The sequence below is a fragment of the Nesoenas mayeri genome (genome assembly GCF_963082525.1).
Source record: "Nesoenas mayeri genome assembly, chromosome: 1".
NCBI lineage: Eukaryota > Metazoa > Chordata > Aves > Columbiformes > Columbidae > Nesoenas > Nesoenas mayeri.
In genome coordinates, this window is record NC_137541.1 from 64,095,423 (window position 1) to 64,110,720 (window position 15,298).

Genomic DNA, 15,298 nt, shown 5'->3' on the forward strand with positions numbered 1-15,298 from the left:
TGTTTATAGCAAGCCTCAAATCAGGGCTAGAGGACAGACGGCAGCCTTTTCTGACGTTGGGAAAAAAAAAAGGCAGAAAAGCAAAATAGCACTAACATCCCTCTGTCTTAAAGCTGCAAGTAAGGACCTTCTCTGTGATGAAAAGACTTTGAAATGCGAGTGCATTTTGCAAATGACCTAAGGTCATTGGGCTGCATGCTGTTAGTGTTTCTGCCCATTAAAGACAAACAATCCCTCCCAAAGGCTTTGAAAACTACTAACCCTGATATCCAGGAAGGGAAATGATATAGGTACAGATGTGCAGAAATTCTAGAGCAAACTACTCCTAAAGAAAAAATCAGGTAAAGTCATGAAATATGAGAAGTTGTCTGAATGAGATTTTTCCTACTAACAGTTTTTAATCACTGGGTTTTCCTAAAGAGCTTTTCTTTTTAGAATAAATCAGCTTGCTGGAGCCATTTGACTAATCTCAGATTAATTCCACTCAAATCTGGCATTCTTCTCAAACCCTGAAATCTAAAACTCAGCCTCCTTTAACACAGTTCTACCTTTAAGACCGAGCTCACAGGCTGTGAGCTGTCTCTGTGATGTATTTTTAAATGAAACTTGTTCAGCATGCCATGACTCAGGAACATTCGTTACTATGAATTGAAGATTTCCACAAGGAAATGCAGCACAAAGAAATCTTGATTGCTCATTCTATCCATGTTCCCATATAGCTGTAAAATCCAATATGTACTAGCTATTTTATCGCTCATTATAAAAATAAATTAGCACCTACTGACACTTCTATATGAAGTGCTCCCCAATTACATATCTGGTAAAAAACCCTCTGAAATGTAAGAGGAGAAAAAAAAGAAACATAAACCATTTTCCAGCAGTCACCAGAGTACAAAGATAATATTAAGAAGAGGAGCCTCTCAGGCACAGTATCTCTTGTTACAGGTGTTTGCTTCTAAATGCCATTCTGTATGTATATTAACAGCAAAGCACATACAAACAAAAGTTCACCATATCACAACAAAGTAGCATCTTAACACAGTGTATGAAAACTAGCAGTTATTTGACATCTGAGGACCTCTTCAATTCCAAGGGCAATCCAACAAACCAGACGTGCAAAGAGCTGGAACAGCCTGTCTGGGGAAATCGTGGAGTCCAACCACATAGGTCTTTAATGTCAGCATCAGAAATGAACTGGTCAAAGTTAGTTTACCTTGGGGCAGAGAGGTGAAATAGATGACAGCCCAAGATCCCTTTCCAACTATAAGGTCATGACCTCCTGCTTTTTGTTTGCTTTTTTGGGGGGCATTCCTGCTCTCATCTGCTTACTTCTATCAACTCCTCTTACCTTCCACTCCTATGAAGACTAGTATCACACTTAGAAATAAGTTTTGAACAAAGGATGAAAATTAAACATTGTCTTCTTACCCATCCTCCTTGTTGAATGATATAATCTGCAGAATAGTCTTCTAGATATGTTACCCCGAAGTTCACAAGTGCACTCAGTGGTTCCTGGCCCCGTCTGGTTAACTCCATCAGAAATTGTTGTAGCAGAACCAGGGGCACCAAGACCTTCAAAAAACAAGAATTGCAAATAAATACAGAAAGTGTTATTGATGCTCCTGTGTAGGTAAAACAGAAGATTTCATGTGGTCCACAGAAAAAGTCTGAATCTATAAGTCCAAAGATATCAGAGGCTATACACTTCATTTTTCTACAAGGCAGAAACACAATTCAATAAAAAAGAAGCACTTAATCTGATAAGCAAAACACCACAGCCTATCTGGAGAGTTTCACAGAACAGAACTGCAGGGCTTTCTTAAGCCCCATTTTTTTCCAACACAAGATTCAGGTAAAGAAGCAGAAGAGGTCCAGAACTTGCTACCCCAGAAGTGGAAAGATGCAGCATTATAGTTGGAAGGGATATGCATCCAAATTGTATTTAAACAGCAAACTCATACACATTCTTGAACAGATGCATTGCACTAGACAGCCTCTTTCAAAGTTCACACTTGGCTTTCAGACAGGACAGAAAAATAACACCTCTTCCAGCAGCACAACATTACAGACATGTTTAAAATGACAAACACAAACCCCTCTCCACGTTAAACTCTCCTTTTCTGTGCCAAATTTAACACATACAGAATTCCCTCCCTCATTTCCTACTCCCATTCCTCCTCCCAAACCTTTGGTCTTTAACTGAATGCTCAGCCTTAACCCAAATGTGAATTGCTCTGAAAGATGCAAGACTGTGTGAAGCCACCTCCTCCATATTATACAGTTCTAGACACTTCCTTCTGAAATTACGGGTTTGGTTGCCTAAACAACATGGAGTTGAAATTTTAAACTCTTAGTGTAGTCTCCCAGAGCATGCATGTGACCCTTTGGGCAAAGTTTCTATGCAGGACTTTGCAAGTTCAAGAAACTGGTATGAACTGAAGTCATAAGCATCTGAAAAAGCACTATGATAGAACAGAAAAAATATTTTTAAGTTTTACTGCACCTTGTTCATGACATCTCCATTGCACACCTATTCACTATGCAAATAAGAATATTGTTTCCCAGCGGCACAAGGTAGATGCTGGCTAATACTACTGCTCAGACTGAACTCCACATGCCTCCTTCCTTTCCCAGTCTCCTACTCCTTCAGCCTGATTTTCTTGTCTGTAAATATCCTCCATTACTATTCCCAAAAATCACAGCTTAGGATGCAAAGCTGGAGGAAGACAAATCGGAAAAGGAGGCTAAGTTTGAGATTTGTACTAAATCCATGGTGGAGTCATACTGAGATGGACCACTAAGAACAGATGAGACCTTAAAAATGCCTGTAATCTGCAAAATTTAAGATGTTCCAGCTGATTAACAACTGAGAGAGTCCAATACTAAGACAGACAGATTATAGTACTGTTCTTCTGGGACAAACTGTTAACACTGTAGTCACTTAACTAGGAATGTCATGATGTTTGAATTTTAAAAGTCTTGGGGTTTTTTGAGTGTCTTGTAATGAATCTCAACTCAGAAGCGGAAGAAGGACAAGCTTACAGCGCACAATGATGAGGAACAGGTCAAGGTGAGGTGTCAGAAGAAACTTCAATCCTTTTGGATCCAAAAAAAAAAGCATGCTGGCAAGGCAAGGCATCTTTCAGAGGCTTTGGGCACACCCACATAGCTCTACAACAGCATGAGCACTGAGATCTCAAAATATTTGACATTTACTTTAAGCTGGAGGCAAGAGAAACAAAGGCAAAAAAAAGGCTGCTTAGGAAATGAAGGGAGCTCAAATGTTGGCATACTGAACATGACTGTTCCCTTCTTCCTTTGCCAACTTAAATATCTAATCCATCCACTCCTCCCAAATTTAGCAAGCCTCTGCAGGCCTCAGGAGCAAGGGACCAGATTCTAACTCTAATATCCAGTCCCACATAGACCAACAAACACAGCCTGGTTTTCCCTTCCCGCTGAAATTACTGATGCTTCTTCTACCTTTGAGATCAGTGGGAACAGGAACAGATTTGCATGATACTACCCTAAATCCCAAAATTCATGAAAGAAATTACTTTCACAGTTATTTCCATAAAGGTTAACAACAGCTTTCTGTATGTAAGAGTAGCTATGTGAATGGTGACGAGATTTAACTAGACCAAAGTAAAAATATAGCCTTAGCAGTTCAAAACAATTGCAATTCCCTCTACCAGTACACCTGGGAAGGAATGCTAGGGGCTATTTATATTTTAACTGAAGAAAAACTTACACCATATCAAGCACAGCATGCCAGAAAATAGTTGGCAGGAGAAAACGTCTATGGAATCATTAAAAAAAAAAAACCACAAATAAAATTTACTATGAGAAGATTTCTCATTGTGTAAATGAACGATTTCTGTCAACTATACTATTGCAATCCCATAGTACAATATTACCAAAAAAAACCATGAGGAAAGTTCAGAGGTATTGAAGAAGCTACATCCAAAGTAATTAATACTTCAGTATACCTTTTGGCTGTTTCAACATAAAATTAATCTAATTCTTTACAAGGTGATTTCTTACATTTTTGTTGTTATTATTCCTTGGCTCCATTAATGAGTTAAAAGGGCACATCAAGATGACTGCTAACCTATTGACCAGTTCAACTGACTCTCAATACCAGTAGTTTTTATTCTTTTATCTGATGCACAACAGTCTTTTAGAGTATGTATATAATATAAAATTTTTAAGCAAAAAGCATAAAAACTCTACAGTGGAGTATTTCAATTTTTTTATTACAGAAATATATTTTGACCTAAGTTTGAGGTGGTTTTGGTTTTAACGAGAGTCTTATTTCAAACACAAGAATCGCCCTTTTCTTCACAGATTCTAACACTGAGCCTATTATTTTTACACCACAATCTCTGAGAATTACACTAAAAAATTTCTTTCCCTGATGTTTTTTTTTCTTTTTTATGGAGAACCAGCATTCCTAGTGCCTGTGGGTAACCTTCACTTCGTGGAATGTTAATGGAAGAACTGATGTTTCTACGTATTATTAATAGTTTACCCTGCAATATTTCCTCATTCAGATAGATATTCATGTTTTAGTGAATGAAAACATTCCTTTCCATCCCATGTGCTAGTCAGTTCACCAGATCTCTTCAGCAGTTGAAACATACCACAGCACTCTGGAAAAGCTCATTTTTAAATGGAAAAAAAAAAAAACAACAAACCAGCTCTTTTTAGACATGACTTCTTTCTGCTCCTGTTTGTCTAATGAATAGGTTCTTTGACAAATTGTATGACTAAAAATGACACCTTCCCAATTGTAAAACAGAGATATCAAGCCTTTGTTCACATGCACCCTCCAAGCAGCTGATAATCCAGTATCTCCCAGAAGTATATGCTTACCTGTATGACATGTGGCTCATATACATAACATCAAGGAAGATTTGCAAACACTACTTTGAGTCTGCTTTGTGCCACAGAGATACTGGGCCTTTAAGGCATCAGTGTGACTCTCTTGAGTGCATCACATTCAATAGATGGGGCTTTTATACATACATAAACATATATAATAAAATATACCTACAACAGCAAAGGCTCCGAAAATTTAATTGAGATTTTTATATACGAGTTCATAGGCTTCTGCAAGAACATCTTGCTGTGCAAGATGCCACCACTGAGCTCAACAGATCGAGCTTATGTGTAACTTAAAACACGTTCCATCTACTAGCCTCGGTTGTTTTATTTCTTCTAGTCTGGATCAAACCACAGCCTTGATCACACAGAAATCTGTCTGTGGGAAGGCTTTCCCGTATTTGTAATCCTTTGACATCTGTCACAGCTACTGTGCATCTTCAATTTCTGCTCCACCCAAGAAACTACAGGATATGCAAGGTCTGTGAGCATAAAACTGGGAACAATTTATTATTCTGTTCAGCTAGCTCAGATAGTTGTATGTTTTCTTATTAGTCATAAAAGGGAGTAAGCTTCAGTTATCCCTACAGAGTCAATTTAAATACACATCCTTCAGATTTCACAAGCTTGAGGCCAGCACAGCCTCACATTCCTGCTTTATGCCTGCTAATTAGACCCAGCACTATGGCTATTTATAGCTACTTTTAAAAGTTATTTTTCTAACAGGTTCTTCTTTAGAGTGAAAATTAAATGAGGTTGAGGTTGGAGGAAAGATACCTTGATCTCTTCTGTTATAAAATACAATTCTGATTAAGACAATACAGGAATTTCAAAGGAAATGAAACCAACACAAATGTATTCCATCTCCTCAAAACAAGGATTATTAAAGGAACTGCTAGGCATTCCTAAAGCATTAAACTACCACAAGAACAATATAAACAGATGCTGTATTATTCTACAAAATTTCCATTCTGGTTTGCTTGTGGACTATGACTTTTGTAGCAATAAATGTTACAGGTAAGCAAAGATGACGACAAAGGCATCTTCTGGATTATATTCTCAATCCCAAACTGAAAATCCACTAGCCACAGGGGCTGCACACATGCAGTAGCAATGAAGGCTGAATCACAAAACCCCAAATATGCTGATCCATCTACCCAGCGTCTTCAAGAGGAGTGTACCAAGAGCATATGGAGACCCACTGGGCAACTGACAAGGTCCAACCACCTCCTCCCTTGCCAACTGAGCCACAATGACCTGTTTTATGCTTGTTTTTAATTTTCACTAACTTAAAAGGAAAATGTGCTACCTTAAGCCACCTTCTTCATAATCAGATTTCATGGTTGTTTAAACAAAAATGCTGGGAACCACAGGATGATAAACTGAAAGCACACACACAATAATTATAATTGCTGCAGTCATGGGCAATAACTTGTCAAGCAATGTTTAATAAACTGCTTTGACGGTGCCTACACTCTTGGTTAGATGATCAGTTTCTGAAGTAAGCAGGGAAATCTAGTTAAGGAAAAGTATATCTGAAAAACAAAACAAAACAAAACAAAAAAACCCAAATGTAAAGCAGGAAAAAAGATTTGTTATTGCCTTTTAAATTTAAGACTAAATTTTAACTCCCAATTTGTGATTAAATTTGTAAACAGTTATTTCATTCTTTCCTTTTTTTCTGATGCCCACTGAACACATCAGAGAGTAATTAAGATGATGAATTTGAATGATGAATGAAAGATGAATCTGAGAACAGTAACTCTGCTCATTCTACATTAAAACTACTATGAGGTTATGTTCTTAAAACTATTATAAGCTTGTTCTTATACAGATTAGCATTTTATTTTAAAAAGAAGCACTAAAACATTTGAGATAACTACTCCTGGAATCAGGTAGGGACACCATTCTTAGGTTTTATGAATGATTTACATGTTGTGAAGATATTATCAATTTTTAGTTTCATTATGTTTAACATTTTTTTACATATATTCTGAGCCTGGGATGGGAGCAAAGAAACAGTAGATAAATACTATGAAAACATCTGTCAGAATTCATTACCAAGCTGCTAAAAGAATACATTTCTCTTGGCAATTTAAAATGTTTCATAATTATTGTAAAAAAAAATATATATATGTCAAGCAGCAACTCTAACTTTTCCTTTTACTATAATGAAGGAAGATTGACCTAATATTTCTATTAGACAACTTCTGGTTAAATTATCTAAAAACTATGTATTATGTCCTCATGCACCATTCTGAGAGTGAAAATTAATATTTCATACTAAAAACAAGTGGGTTCTTTTTATTCTTGTTCCTCTCTGAAGCATAACTGTACCTAGTAAAAATCATTGCAGATATCAAATAGATGCAAGCACTATCAAAGGGAAATACACTTATTTAGTACCTTGTTCCATCCACTGGCATGAGCAGCTGCTTCTTGTGTGCGCTCTCGATATTCTTGGTATGTCACCGGCCTGCAGAAGTTAAACCAACACTGAAAGTTATAAAAGGAAACAAAAGAACAAGAATAAAATAAAAATCTCAGTTTCCAGAGAAGAAAATATTTTCACATCTACTACAGCAAATAATTTTCAAGAGCTAACAAGTCTCACAATTCAGAACATAAAACACCAGCACCAGGCAGGATCAGGAAGGCATTGCCTTTTCCCTGTTACACAATTTCATATCATTGGTTAAGTGAATTTCATAATAATTTGATAGTCTACAAAGGACATTAGGTAAGTAGCTTCTATGATATGCTACCAAAATTTCTAAGCTCTTGCATGTAATTTGTTACAATCTAAGACTTTAAAGATAAAAAATTTCACTAAGAAATTCACATTTGAGATAGAGGTCAATGCAGACTCAAATTTGTGTAAACAATATAGACTATGAACCAAAACAGGCTGCTTGACCGCTTTAATATTATGTTACAGTTTAAGCCTTTATTTGCAAGAAACAGCACTTTTGATCACAAAACCCCCTTCCTATTTCAGTAGATACCTCTGTTTTAGATTCATCACATCTCTCATTCTCTGAATTGGGATGATGGAATTCCCTCTCTTCCATATGCTTTCCTCCCAGATCAGATAGTATCTTAGAGTCAGTAACAACAAAGACTTTCTGCTGAGTGACAGCAGATGATGCTGTCAAAAGCAGCTGTTTTGAGCCAGATCATGACAAAAGCCAAGTTCATACTTTGGTTTCAGGGAAACAGTGGTAACTGGCATTGGACAGAACATCACTTATTGAACTTCAAGAACCTGTCATGATATAACATCCTACTGTACCATAACATGCTTGCTAATATGCATATAAGACAGGAAAATACAAGCAAAATAAATAAGTATTGTATCAAATAGCACTACTGCAGCAAACATGGGTAAAAGAACTGAGTTAGAGCACACTGGGGAAAACATAATTTGATTTTGTCATTTTAAGTGCATTCTCTTAACTTCCTTGGTAAGTTAGTTCCTTTGAAACAATGTTGCTGTTTCAATTTCCCATTTTAAACACACAAAAAGGATGGCTTGCAAGGCTTACTGATACATTTTCAACTTGTTGCCAGCCTGTTTTTTTACTTTGTAGTGAGGTATTTATCAAAACAACAGCTCTTCGGAAGATACTAAGTACAAGTTTTTAAGGCCCCATGGGGCAAATAACTGGCTTGTATAGGCAGATAAGCTTCTGCAGTTTCTGGAGGAACATACTAACGTGCCTTTTGCCACTTCAGGAGAAACTTGTACCCCACATACTCTTTTCTGTGTGTAAATAATTGTTTACACAACACTGAACTTACTTTTTCACCCTATAGAAACTGCATATAGAAGCACACAGTTTATTTATTAGTTTCTGAAAGTTAAATGGCAAGTTGACAGTGTACTTTTTCCCTTGGATGACTCATGGAAAAAGAGACAACCATTTTCCTCTGTCTGGTCTGATGTTACATGGCACCTTTGCTGTGAAACACAGGTCAGAGTCATAGAATCGTAAGATGGTTTGGGTTAGAAGGGACCTTTAGAGATCATGGGCAGGACACCTTCTACTATACATCAGGTCACCCAAAGCCTCATCCTACCTGACTTTGAACAGTCACTTTTGAATTACATTGGTCATAAAAAATCAGTCCTTAGTTGTTGACTAGGGAGCTAGTTAAGGAATAGATGGGCTAGTTAAGGAATCATAAGAAAGGTTGAGGTTTGGAAAGCACCGCTGGAGAACATCCTGTCCAACCTTCCTGCTCAAGCCGCGTCTCCTACAGCAGCCTGCCCAGGACCATGTCCAGAGAGCTTTTGAGTATCTCCAAGGATGGAGACTCTATAACCCCCCTGAGCAATCTGTGCCAGTGCTCAGGCACCAGTAGCAAGGTGTTTCCTGATGTTCAGATGAAATTACTTTCAAATGGAATCTTCCAGAAGTCTGTCACAAAGGGTGTTACCTTCATGAGGGCATGAGATGTCTCTCCAATGCATGTATGGGAGGCTTAAGTTCCATGCATCATAAAGTTTACACTAGGCACTGGTATCTAGGTTTCCAGTACTTTGTTGTTCAAACAGTTCATGAACAGCCACACAAACTCCAAAAGAGTAATGCTAGAGATTCTCAGCTTCTTTTGACACATTTTATTTAAACCAATCCATAAAACACAGACTCAGATAGCTATTTGCTCATGCTGCCTTCATAACTGCATTTATGTAACTGTCCCTAAAGCAGCACCTTCCAACTCCAGCTCTCTACAAACACATCTTGGAGGTCACTCAGAACAGCCAGAAGTAGTTCATGCGGACCCATTAAAATCAATTTACAGCAGAAAAACAAGAGACCACAACAATTTTACCAATTTGAAAAAGACATAAATTAAGATACTAGCCTGTCAAGTACAATGTGCTATTTAAACAATAAGCTTAAACTGGAATGGCACCAAGCTTGGCCCAGGGGCCCACCTTTGCTTCAGATGTGTGCCTACATGGTGGTCATAAAGCACCTCACTACCATCCTACCAGGGAAATTTCAGGGAAACTCATCTTAAATAAGGTAAAAGAAGTTAATCTGGTTACAGCCAGTTAGCAGCTGCCCACTGTTAATTTCACCAGAACTGGAACTACTTGAATTAGTCTCAGAAATTTCAACGACAAAAGCTTGTAAGAATTTTAGGTTTAAAATTACTGCAAAGAGCAAATACTACATTCATGCAATACAATGCGAAACAAAAAAAAAGCAGACAGATAAAGGAACACTGAAAAATAAAGAAATGCAATATAAAAACATATTTCCGTCTTTAGAATTTCAGCAGCAGTCAAAATGAAGAAGAAAGCATCTTCCCTTTCAAAAGGCAAATGAAAACTCACTTGCTAAGCAAGCTCTGCAGTGCTTTGTGCAGATGTTCTTTCAATTCCTGGGACACTTTCTCCCCAAGATGAGCCAGGCAGTCTTCTATTGAGCTCTCTGGATTGGCAGGACTGAACACTGGGGAAGTGTGGCAGTCAAATCCTGTAGTGGTAAATGCTGAAAAAAAGAAAAAGTATACAAAATAAAATCAAATAGATTCATATAAGAATATTAACAGTCTCAAACTTCTTATCCCACCAGTTAAGATAGTTTACATAAGGGACAAAGATATCACAACTCTACAGTCAAAGCATGCTATGAACCAATTGTAGTAAAACAACCATGGTCTAGATATACTCTGGAAGTGATACTTAAAAGTCATAGATGATTTTGAGCCACATTTTCCCTCCAGCTCTCATTTCACAATCACATTCTAGCCAGGCAAGTTACCTGAATGTGCAACTGTTCTCAATTTTAAGCTGATGCCAACCCTGATGGAGCAGTAAGAGAGCTCCTTTTCCCTGGTAAAATTTGCCCATGCATGCACATATCTGCAGCAGTACTAGAGTATAAATTTTTAAGATAATATTTTGTCCATATAACCTTTTCCTTCTCAGTTTAAAACTTCTAAGAAAGGTCTACATGGGTGAACATTAACAGATCTAGAGCCTTCCTACTTCAGATTTCCAATTTGCAACACAGTTGCAAAGCAAAGATTGTTTCCAAATTATTCCTTGCTGGGAATCCTATAAACCCACAACTATAGGTCAAAGCATGTAACAAAAAATAAACCTGGTGGAAGTGAGAAATCTGATGGTTTAAGTCCACATTGCCCTGAATGTTAGCTGCTAAGAAATGATTTCACTTCTGTCATCAAGTGGAGAGAGGCTTAAGGGCTGCTTACATTTCATTATTTATAGTAGCCTATTAAATATCATTCAGTTGTTTGCCTTGGCTAGATTCCACTGGTCCAAGTGGTAACGTTTAACTACTTTACTTCATGTGACAATCTGTAGAAATCTTGTGGGGGAGCGGAGAGTAAAGAGATTCAATGCCTCCAAAAATCTCTTTAACTAGAGTACCTGTTACAAATTAACCATCATTATAGTGCACAGAGATTATCAATTGAAATGGGAAAATCTGAAGACCACCTTCCAAGATTTCTTCATCAAGATGTTTTAGCTCCTCCTCGATTTCTATTTTAATCTTCTCCAAAGTCTCTTTTTCCAAAGCATGTTGTGCTGTAGGCTGTTGTTGAGTCCCTGAAAGAAACCATAAAAAAATATTCAAATGTAATATTTCAAGTAAGGTAGATAATGGAACATGATATTGGAATACTAACTATAAAGGAATTGAAGGTTAAAGTTCTATTTCAGACAGTAACATAAAAAGTATGATCCCTTAAGGGCACTTATTACACAAGTTTTACTGTACGAACCGAGAAACATAAACTTCCAGGCCTATTCAAGATAGAATAGGTGCTTTAAATATGCATGTAATAAATCCCAGAACTGTAAAGCCACAAACAGAATACATAACAGCTTGAAAAACAAACTTAAAGACCAAAATCAAACCAAGGCACATAAAAAAGTCATTAAAAGTAATACAATCATTATCAAACTACACCAAAACAAAGCAGATACAGGCATAAGTTTGGTTTTTGCAAAATAACCCAATATAAAATTGACATTGATGACTCAAAAAATCTACAAAAATACTCAGAGCAACTATGTAATGACATCAACAAAAAGTATCAAAATCTATTAATTGTGCGTTTTTTCATTGTTCATGAGGAGTCTGTGGTCCACAATGAAATAATTTAACCTGGCTCACAAGTAACAATAGAGGCAAAGGAACCCAGAGTTGTCAGTCAATTGTGAATTTTCATCTCCTAAGGAATCTGAAATGGCTGCATATCTCCAAAAGTATAGATACTATAGTTTGTGATCATGAATACATATTCTGTGTGCTGACTCAAGATATTTGGTAAAAAGAAGGTGTTTCAGCCATAACATTCAGGACCACACAGACCCTCAATCATCTTAATTATTACACTGCAGCAACGGAGAGACACAAAACTGTTTCCAAACAAGCAAAGGTATTTAAAACATTTGAATCTTAAGGAACTCCCTACTGAATGTCAGCCTTTCCAATATAAGGCCGTATGGCAACGTAAATACTCAAGTAACTGCTTTATGGATGGGTACTACTGGAAAAACTAGATGTCTGCTACAAGAGTTCCAGCTCAAAACTCTTGCTATTATAGTTGGCTGCTTTTTTTTGGGGTTTGCTTACCTTTATTTCCTCTATCAGCTTTCAAGCACGTCTTCAAATTCCATTCCTAAAGCATACTACAAAAACTGTTCCATTAACTGCTCTCTTATTTTCACCGAACATCACTGAATCAACAGCCTCCCACTGAAATTTTCTTCTTCCTTTCCTTCAATTCCTAAAAATGTCTTACTTTGAGATAAAATGGATCTCTGTTATATCCACACAAATACAAAAGTGAATTTTGAACCAAGTTACTCCTGAAATAAATGAACAAAATTGACTACAAAACTTCCCCCTTTGCTAAGTAATCCCCCTTCCAGCCATTTTCTTCCCTAAGAAGAAAATTATTAGCCATTATTAGCACTGCACTCTGCTGTTTTCAAAAGTATCAGTGATTGGGTTACCCAAATCGCATTTTCTTAGCTGTATTACTTCAGAATATTCCTTAGAATTCTTTTTTGGGACTTCATGTAATCCCGTGCCCGTAATTTAAACACCATCTCCTGGCTGACCTTCTGATAACGTTGCCTATGTCCAGTGTTTCTTGGTCATGCCCTCAAATACTGACCTATCTCACCTTTTCTGCACCTTCACCAACTGCCTACAGCTCTACCTGGGCATCTATGCGTCATTCCACTCTACAGACATTCTTTACTCAGTTGAATAAAAAGGGGAAGGGTTTATATCTATAATGTTGGTATCATCTGACTTTACTTCTTTCTCATCATTTATACTCCACATCCAATTCTTCAGGTAAGTCCTGCAATGCCCAGTACAGCTCTCTGGCATGTCTTTCTTCATTACGGTTTTGAAGACACAAAATCATAATTTGGTGGTCTTATGAATGACTACCTATTATCTTTGGTTCATCTCTACCTAATACTGCTTGAACTCACTTGAAGTGTCATATCATCTTCCCCTTTCCTCCATAATGGACACACAATATCATTGGCTTTCATATCAGAGTGTGTGAAAACCATAAAAGTAACAATACTAGGTAACATGGACAGATGTGTAGTAAAGTATACTGTGTATTTTCTGTATTAAAAAAACCACAAGACAATAAGCTTGCAAGGTCTCCTGCCTTTGAAGATTAAGTTAAAAATCTACAGAATCAACCCACTGAATGCATGCTAACACTTAAAACAGCACTCATTAGGTACCTGTGAGACAAAATCTTTCTAAATCACTTCACAAGTCAGTGTAAAATGGTTACATTTATTTATGTTAATAGTTGAAAGGAACAACAGATAGTTGCTTTAATTCCATTTTACTTAACCACACAGTTAAGGTCACCATCACCATATACAGAATAACTTTATTTAGCTTCTTAAATCTCTTCTCAAACAGTCTCTCTTTGCAACTTTGAATAATAAATTCCAGAGAGGAACAAACTCTTCCTCCTCCTTTTGGCTAACGAACAGATGCCCACTAATGCCTTGTCAGTCCCTTTAAGGTCACCTCTTTGAATGAACGAACGACTGCTTCACAGTCAAGTGCAACAAGTACGTGCAAGTACAAACTCTTATTTTAACCTGTGCTTCACCCTGTATATGGAAGGCAGGAGGGTATTCAGAAGAGCACCCGTTCTCACGGGACTAATGTGACGATGATCACACATGACAAGCTGTCATACTTGATAATAAGTCATCCGGAAAATGGAGGAAAGAGAAATTCCACCGCTGCCAATGTACAAAAGAGCTGTTTAGATAATCAGTGCTGCAGTCAATGGTTTCCATCTCGTAACACCCACAACTTTGCAGCAGCTGCTGATTCCAATAGCACCTGACTATTCAGTCATGCCAAAACATCAAAAACCTACCCAGACCAGTGACTTTGCACGGTTTATTCCCCTAATTATCAATGGATTTTAGTTTCTGCATCTCCTGTATGCTGATCTCTACCAACAAAAATTGCATCCAGTGTTGGAAAACAGCATATTCCAATAGCAAAGGTCCTAAGTGAGTGATATCTTTTTCTCCATTAGACAACTTCCAAGTCAGTTTGCAAATAGGTAGAATAAAACAGTAAAAATAATATTTGGGAACATATTTTCATTGTTTAAGAATGCAAATGGTCACACCAGAAATGGTATTTGTAAGATCCATAAATGCTGAATGCCTTCCTGTGCTGAAAAAATGGGTTTGCCTATTACAGAGCTTCAGTAAACTGCTTCTGAAAGGCCTCTTCCCAAGCCAAAGACACAACAAACCTCTGTGACACAGTCTTGCATGAACAAGTTACTGCATTTTGCTTTTTGTTTATGGAACGAATGTTCCCTTTTGCACACGTGTGTTCTTGTTAAGATTTTGGGGTTTGGGTATTTGGAGGTAACCAGCAAAGTAGAGGAAAATGTATTCTCAAAGTCCATCAAGCACCACATCACTGACAATCAGTGTTATGACTACTAAATAAATGTAATATTTGAGTAGAACTCCAACAATAAGGTCATTCCATGAATTCAGTAACAGTATAAGACTAACCCGTTCCTCAGGTTGGATCCCAGGAAGATGAGGAATGGGATGTCATTCATCAGAACTAGAGAGCCTGCATATCTGATTCTACAGTGTTTGTGTCAAACTATGGCTAACGAGACAACAGCAACTATAAAGAGAGAATGAAAAGGTGTTCAGCCTTTTTAGTTCAAGTGAATGCAAGATCAATAAAAAAGAAAGCTCTTGATGTTAGAGTGCTCTCATTTTTTTTTTCTTTTATGCTTGTTATTTTAATTTACCAATATCTCTGTTTTCAAATTCTCCTAGATCTCAATATTAACACCTGTATAAGCAACATGTACTTAAAAGACTACT

The 15,298-nt window shown here is 37.2% G+C and overlaps 1 protein-coding gene across 5 annotated transcripts in view; it reads right to left on the reverse strand.

Moving 5' to 3' along the window:
* Positions 1-15,298, reverse strand: part of BCL2L13 (BCL2 like 13) — a 44,905-nt gene that overhangs the window by 17,926 nt on the left and 11,681 nt on the right. For all 5 annotated transcript variants that reach the window (XM_080364093.1, XM_080364092.1, XM_080364090.1 and 2 more), the window contains exons 3-6: positions 11,366-11,476; positions 10,235-10,391; positions 7,291-7,360; positions 1,429-1,572 (exon numbers count right to left, since the gene is read on the reverse strand). In XM_080364093.1, the coding sequence (XP_080220219.1) occupies positions 1,429-1,572; positions 7,291-7,360; positions 10,235-10,391; positions 11,366-11,476 (482 nt within the window). The remainder of the gene's footprint in view (positions 1-1,428; positions 1,573-7,290; positions 7,361-10,234; positions 10,392-11,365; positions 11,477-15,298) is intronic.